The sequence below is a fragment of the Nannobrachium achirus genome (genome assembly GCF_963921795.1).
Source record: "Nannobrachium achirus genome assembly, chromosome: 6".
Taxonomy (NCBI): Eukaryota; Metazoa; Chordata; class Actinopteri; order Myctophiformes; family Myctophidae; genus Nannobrachium; species Nannobrachium achirus.
The window spans coordinates 47400048-47408334 of NC_137815.1; the positions used below are offsets into that span (position 1 = coordinate 47400048).

An 8287-nucleotide genomic window follows, 5' to 3' on the forward strand; every position below is an offset into this window, starting at 1 on the left:
GGTCAGGTTCAACTACAAAATGACGTCACTCGCAACTTCTGAAAAGCATTACCCCGGAACAGAGTTCCGAAAGCTGCACGTCGGAAAGTCGGAACTCTCAGACGAAAAGTTCAGTGGTCGGACTCGGAGACAGTATGGACAGCCCAAGTGTACTAGCATCTCAGAACTTTTCCAATTGCTTATTTTGTTGCACTATTCAACCCATTGTTAGAGTAGATACAGAAACAATTAAATCAACTACAGTCACTGTCAGTCATTCAATCCCACAGCACAGTAAAAGGTTACAAAATGACCCAAGTGTACTTGTTTACATTTTTATTTCTTTTTCCAAATTGAAAAGACAGATTAATCAAAGAGTCCAAAGCCCATGTCTTCATCAGACTCTTCAGATTCCTCTTTCTTCTCTTCCTTTTTCTCTTCCACTGGAGGGGGAGGAAATAACAGTTGTGATCCATGTGGTAAAAACGTCACGTTGCAAAATATCAAAACAAAAATTCCCTTAAATCCCCCTTAAATCCCAAATACCACAGAACATCGACATACTTGACAGAAGTAAAAGACATTTGTTCACACAATTTGGCAGATCTAATGGTTTTGCTTTTATTTCTTACAGAGAAATGAGAAGTAAAATGGAAATGGGGCTTGACATTATTTGCATATAGCAGCCAGGTGCCAACATTGGCACCGGGGAGAGGATTTTCTTTCTTTTTTTTTGTTTTTCAAGTGTGAGAGGATTTTGGATTTTCTTTCTTTTTTTTGTTTTTCAAGTGTGAGAGGATTTTTGTTTAAAAAGTATATATATATATATATATATATATATATATATTCAATTTCAATATAACTTATACAGTACCATTAAGACCTGTCAGAGATGGAGTTAAGCAGATTAAGCTGGTGCACTACTCTCCTTATATGGAGGCAGATTATAGCATTAAATGTGCTAATTATTTCATTTCTTTACATTAGGGATGGGACGATATGACGCGATTTACGATATCGTGATAATCAAAATATCCCCAACACCCATTATCCTGGGGCCGAACATTTGCAAAATAAAATTGCAGATCAACATCATCGCAACACAACGTTGTGTGCTTGTAGATCGGCAATCTTTTTGGCAAAGAGATTTGGTAGAGTGAAAAGAAGACTATATCAAGTACGTTATTTACAGGTCTGTTTTACTATACCAATTATAGAGGGTTTGATGGTACCGGATATGCAGCTCGGCAAATAAAAGGTGAATTGATCCCACATTTTTTTTATCACAATAATAACGATTATCGTCCCATCTCTGCTTTACATTTTGCATGGCCATTTTATCTGTGCACAAAGACGTTGCTTTACAGTCAATAGGGTCCACTAAGTCTTACCAGCAGCAGGTGCAGCCCCAGCTCCACCGGCCCCCGCAGCAGCAGCACCTGCAGCAGCAGCGGGAGCCGCTACAACACTACCTGCTGGTACGGAGGCTAACTTGGCGAGGCCTGTGGAAGAAAAAGAGTCCAAGTTCAAATACTTGATTTCTTTACCCTTATAATATTGTGTTTGATCTTTTCATAGCAGCTTTAAAGGACAACTTTGGTTTTTTTTTTTTACAACAAGGGTTCAGCTTTTAGATTGTAATTAGAGAAAAGACAAGATGAGTGATAAATGTTTTCATTTACTGCCGTCTATTGTTTTAGCGATTTTAGTATTTTGATTTCAGGGGGTGGGGGCATGCGTACAAGTGGCTAAATGTCTTTTTAGACAAAATAAGCTGGACTTTTGTTTGTTATTATTTACACCAGCCCCCATAAGTCACATCTGCCCATGAAAGACGTGCTTATTGTGTCTAAGGCTGGACTCACACAGCTGCGTGAAACATCTTCTCCGTATCGCCTGAGAATGGCCACTGGGAGCGCCGTACTAATGCATTGTCAATGGAAGGTTGTTTGGTTTTTTGTCGTTGCCGTGTCTCTAGCTCAACCGCAGCCTGTCTTTTGGCCAAGAGACACGGCAACGACAAAACACCAAACCACCTTCCATTGACAATGCATTAGTACGGCGCCCCCAGTGGCCATTCTCAGGCGATACGGAGTAGATGTTTCACACAAATGTCTGTACAGTGCCTAAAAAGACATTTAGCTACTTGCATGCATGGCCCAACCTGGGGGCATGCGTGCAAATCAAAATCATTAAAATCACTATAACGATAGAAAGAAAGAAATGAAAACATTTTAACAGTCATCTTTTCTTTTCTCTAATGACTATCTAAAATATGAACGCTTGTAAAAAAAAAAAAAACTAAGTTGTCCTTTAAGGCCTTTCTTTTCTTTTCCTCATGTCCTACTCTCAAGTGTGTGAGAGTTTGCTGTATCATGTGAGGGTGTATGTTTGACTTGTTATGGGACTCTAAATGCTGTTAAATTAAAATATGTCAGATTACATTTTTAAAGGAGTCATCCAGACCAAAACACATATAGGGTTAAATCTGCCTTTTATTATACCCCTTCATACTTGCTTTAGTCGATTTTTTTCATAGCTGCCTCTGTTGCTAGATTTCGGCTGCCCCTGTTGCTAGATTTCGCATAAGTAACATAGTGGATTGTCCTTAGGCTAGTGCGGTTATTTCTTTAGCTTCAAAGTTAGTATTTTTTTATTGGATTGTGTTTACACAACGTCCTGAGACCAACCAAACCACTGTTTTGACCTCACAGGCACCCTTACTTGTCAAACGGCTTCTGCTCTGCACCAGAGCAGGGAGAGGAGAGCCTAGAAAGGTAGGGGAGGGAGGGGTCTGTTTGACAAGTAAGGGTGCCTGTGAGGTCAAAACAGCGGTGTGGCTGGTCTCAGGATGTTGTGTAAACACAATCCAATAAAAAAAATCTGACTTTGAAGCTAAAGAAATAACCGCACTAGCCTAAGGACAATCCACTGTGTTAGTTATGAGAGAGCCCGTGAAATCTAGCAACAGGGGCAGCCGAAATCTAGCAACAGGGGCAGCTATGAAAAAAATCGACTAAAGCAGGTATGAAGGGGTATGGTAAAAGGCAGATTTAACCCTATATGTGTTTTGGTCTGGATGTCTCCTTTAATTTGGGCCTTTTGAAACTAAACTTATCCTTGCGAAAAATGCAGAGAAAAGAATAATGCTTACCGGAGTTCATTACTTGGTTGATGTCTTTTCCATTCAATTCACTGATGAGCTGTGAAGAGAGTCAAATCTCTTAGCACAAATCACACAGCATCAACAGTGGACAAGTCTAGCCTTGTGGAGGCAATGGCTGCGTTTCCCAAAGCGATTTTGAGTGCTCGTAAGCTCAGGCATGGACCAAAAACATTTCAAGAACGCCCTCGCAGCCTGCGCAGGCACCTGTCAATCAAGAGCAACGAGGGCTTTCAGGAAACCGTCCGAGAGTGTACAATGGAACCAAATGGCTGTGATGACGGTTGAATGCACACCTTATACGAATGGCCATCGCAAGGAGGATTTTAGAAGCAAACACCTTTCCCGCAAGTTTCCCACGGGTGCTGCAGACGTGTCTTACGATGTTTTTTTTAAGGGTGCGCCTGGGGCGCCCGTAAGCACCCTGCATAGAAAACTGAGCGCTATATAACTAAGTATAACTATGAAAGTATATTTAAAAAAGCTATCCAAGTCTTGTGGATGGTAGAGTAGGTAGGCTATTCTACACACCTGCTATACAAAATAAACAAGTTAACTATATATTTATATAATAAATAAATAAAACATTCAAAGGTGAACTATATGATATGTTATGCGTGTCGCTTGCTTTGATATATAGGCTACTGAGAAATAGCGCACCACAACACACACTTACATAAAAAAGAACAAGCTTATAGGCTGCCTCATTTGTGAAGTGGGTCCGTGGACCAGTGGGGGTCCCCTGTCCCCAGCTAAAAGCATGCAGTGATGCGTGAAAGCGGTGATAGAACTCGGATCATCCAGTCGCTAGTCCAACACACAACCCCTCGTGCCAACACGACTCAGTGAGAACCAGTCCGCTCAGAGAGTCGGCTGGAGCCAGGCACTCAGCATCCTACACTCTGAGAGCTAGCCTACACTTTTGAACCATTTGGTTCCCAACCTGCAAACCTCCAAACCAAAATACAACAACCCTGCGCCTCCTTAGCCCCTTGTGCGTCGTGCCAACACAACACTGAGGTAAAGAGACAGGGCTGTTATATTTTAGTTTGGACGTTCGAAGCCAGGAACCAAATGGTTCCAAAATGCAACCCACATTTTGAGAGTGTAGGATGACGATCGCCCGGCTCAGCACACTCAGTGAGCGAGCGGACTGGTTCTCCAGCGCCGAGTCTGAAATCAGGCTAGGAAGATGAGGGTCGCCCTATAATTATTACAGCCAAGACGGGGCGGACAACAGCCTTATTAGTAGCTGAACACAGCAGGCTTAATAGCATGACGAGTTTTGAGTTGGACTATGCATTGAGAGCCTCGGGTTCGCAGTTGCATCATATCCGTTCACATGGGGCCTGAGTTTGCAGAACTCTCTAATACAAGGCTCTGGCCAGCCCAAGGGCATGCGTAGGCTGTTTTTTACAAGCGCGTTTGAGAAACGCCATAATCGTAAGGACCGCAGCCGTACGAAGGGCCTCGTACGACCTGCGCTTTGGGAAACGCGGCCAATATCAGCATAGTTCCAATTTTCCATCGTTCCCATACCTTGTTCGAGCGTTCATCATCGGCCTCGATTCCTACGCTGCCCAGGATGGACTTTATGTCTTTAGCAGAGGGGCTGGTATTGCCACCGAGGACAGCCAGGAGGTAAGCGGCCACGTAACGCATTCTGTGTGAATCAAAGGGACAACAAAGTAAGGAATAGCCCCCCTAATTTCATTCAGTCCAACAGTTTATACATCATGTTGTATACAAAAATAACTACTTGTACAACAAGTAGGGCTGTCACAATTATTACATAATCGTCTAATCGTGATGATTTGACATTATCGCAATTATTTTGTCATAATCGTCATAATCGTGAATGTTGAAAAAGTTCCGAAATAGTGGAAATAGCAGATCTACAAGCTCACAACGCGACGCGTTGTGAGCTTGTAGATCGGCTATTTCCACTATCAAAGTTATTTTTTAAGTAGTAAGTTGTCAAATATGTCAGTAATTTCTTTGTATATTTAGGTTATGTGTCATATCTACCATGTACAACTTCAAAACCTAAAAGCCAAACAGAAATGTAATTATCAACGACAAAAACACAATTAAATCGTTAATCGCCAATTATTTGAGTGTCAATTAATTGTCATGTAAAATGTCATATCGTGACAGCCCTATTAGCCCCCCTAATTTCATTCAGTCCAACAGTTATACATCATGTTGTATAAAAGAATAACTACTTGTACAACAAGTTGACACATCAACAACCTATATACTATAAAAGGCTGCATACTATAACCTAAACCTCCACACCAAGTTGGGGTCCATTCTACAATGGAAACAGCCATAGGCTTTCTTGGATTTAAAATCCTATTAGCAGACCTACCTTGTATTGAACTGTATTTCCCTGTGCTTTTTTTGCTTTCTTTTGGCAAACTACTAATGAAGTATTCAAATAAATGTAAGCATGCATTGCATAGTGCATACTTCAATTATTAAAACTGGTATCCATAGTTTTTGTCCCACTACCCAGCGATTCAACCCTGCATCCCCAGTTTGACAGACCGAATTTCAACTGTTCAGCCATGAGGTGATCGCCACTTGGCATAGGAACATGGGAGGATAAGGTTCTAATGAGCTTATAAGTATACATGATGTGAACATGCACGGTACATCATTGTCAGACTAATCCTTATCCTTCAACTTCTTGTTTATGCCCCAAAATTTACTGGATATACAGGTTTTGTAGCAATTGTAGACATTTTAGACCTTAATTGTCGAATGTTTAAGCATGTAATGATCACGCACACTTTTCTTTTTAAAGACCATTTTTCAAATATTTTATTTAGTGACATTGGACAAAATAGCCAATTTGACATTGGTGACCAGCTGTCCTGTGCCCACCTGACCTGTTACCGTCCTATATCTACCAGACAGCAGGGTCTACATTTCTCGAAAGAGTAGGAACAAGGAAGACCACCCTCTAGGCCTCTAATCACTATGGATGGGATGATAATCAAAATATCCCAAACATCCATTATCCTGCATTAGCCAAAAAATAGCACAACGTTGTGAGCTTATTCAGCTTGAATATTCAGCTCGGCAAATAAAAGGTGAATTGATCACAGTGCAAGGCGGAGGATAGTTTCACGATAAATTTAAATCTCCACAAGGTACGATTATTGTGAGTGTTTTTTTTTATCACGATAAATGATATTAACGATTATCGTCCCATCCCTACTAATCACAGTGGATGTACAAGTTTTATGGTATTGACCTACTCTATCGTAGAGAATATGTTAAAATAAATTTGTATTCATTAAAAATAGAAAATAACAAGGACCTGCTGAAACAAGAGTCAGTGCAGGCAGATGGCCCCTTTCAGAAACGGTGAATACGATAGTAATACCTCTCTTGTATTTGGGATAACATACCGTCATCCAAAATACAAGCTAGGGAAAGGTTAGGTTAGGGTATTCAGGGTTCCAAAAGAGGCTGTGCAGGCAGATATGCTATTATAGCCCATTGGTTCTCAACGGGGGTTCCGGGGACCCCAGGGGTCCTTGTGGGAGTTCCAGGGGGTCCCCAGCTAAATAGGTGGTTATCATGTTCATGTCAAGGACGCCAAAATTGACACTAATTAGCCCACAGACCAAAGGATATGCCAGGGAGGGACCACTATAAGAGCATTTTTACAGCTCTAGCAGTGATTCTTAACCATTTTAATTTCAAGGACCCCCAGTTTGACATGCATCAGGCTACGGACCCCCATTTAATGGTATTTCTATCTCTGAGACCCCAATTTATAATGTAAACTCAATGTTAATTTAATTTTGAGTTATAGTCACAGGGGTCCATTTGGTTACTAACTATCATTTGGCTGGGGACCCCCTATAACTCCCTCAAGGACCCCTGGGGATCCCCGGAAGCCCACTTTGAGAACCAATTAGCTAAAAATGATAGTTAGCAACCAAATGGACCCTTTGGGTCTGTAACTCAGTGTCCAACATTTGTGTACACTCTCAAGAGTTAAATTAACATTGCTTTTACAAGATAAACTGGGCTTCCAGTCCCAGTCCATAGCCATAATGCATATTAAAATGGGGGTCCTTGAAATTAAAATGGTTGAGAATAACTGCTAGAGACTTAAAAATATTCTCTTATGGGGGTCCCTGGCATCTCTTTTCAAATGGAGGTCCGCGGGCTATAACCATAGAGTATATATAAAAATAACTGCCAATTTGGGGTCTTTGACATGCTAGCAGGTATCAGCGTTATAGGCCTGCCTGCGTCTGCAGTTCTGAAATTAAATATTGACTAGTCTAGGCCTATCCAAGTCAGGGTTTTTAACATAAGTTTAGTGTAATATTACGGTTCCAATATTATATTGATGATGATGTAATGGTGTTGTTGTGTATATCAACTCTCTGGCGCCCAGCGTGTACAAAACATAGGCTACATGATAGGTAGACTGGAATCAAATTGCTCATCTGAGCCGGGTTTATACCGGATACGGAAACGTTTCATGCATGTGGATGTGTGTCATCTGTGTGCGTGTAAATAACCGGATACAGTAGGCGTGCTCTAGACCGGATCACACTGGTTTATTCACAATAGAGACCAGGCTTCCCACGGGTGCTGCGTGCAGAAAGCCTGGTTAAGCTAGTTATGACAGGATCGCATGGCGCTCGTATCGACCAGACCACCCTTTGTCGAACATTTATACACAGTGTTTTCACCGTGTGGACGTTACATGACCACTAATAAATACGAACATAAATTCAAAAATGGTTTCAAGTTCGATTCAAACGGTGAAATGAACTGTATTTGGTTGGTTTTAAAACGTAATCATCGACTTACTTTAAGTCTGTACAGACACGAAACGTCGGTCACGCTGGAGAAAATCCGGAAGGAGGCTCAGCCCGGCAGCGCCATATAAGGTAGCACCGGAAATATGTAATACTGTTCATTCCTTTGACGTCACACTTGTTTTGGGAATGCACTTTCATGCCCATGTCTTTAAAAAATGTTTTGGATCGATCTCAAATAATTTTATAAATTCCTAAATTTACTCCTCTCTTAGATTAAATATTCGGCTGTTCGGCATATAGTCTATTATTTGGTCTTTCATATAATGATAAAATAATTGTAGACAAAATG

At 41.2% G+C, this 8287-nt stretch overlaps 1 protein-coding gene across 1 annotated transcript; it reads right to left on the reverse strand.

Annotated features, from left to right (window-relative positions):
- Positions 1 to 300: 300 nt before the first annotated feature.
- rplp2 (ribosomal protein, large P2) lies at positions 301 to 8049 on the reverse strand. The gene is made up of 5 exons (XM_080727872.1): positions 7988 to 8049; positions 4682 to 4805; positions 3134 to 3182; positions 1371 to 1481; positions 301 to 422 (listed from the first exon to the last, which is right to left on the reverse strand). Exons 2-5 carry the CDS (start codon positions 4802 to 4804, stop codon positions 346 to 348), a joined length of 360 nt encoding a protein of 119 aa, XP_080583998.1. The 5' UTR covers position 4805; positions 7988 to 8049; the 3' UTR covers positions 301 to 345.
- Between the last annotated feature and the right edge of the window lie 238 nt (positions 8050 to 8287).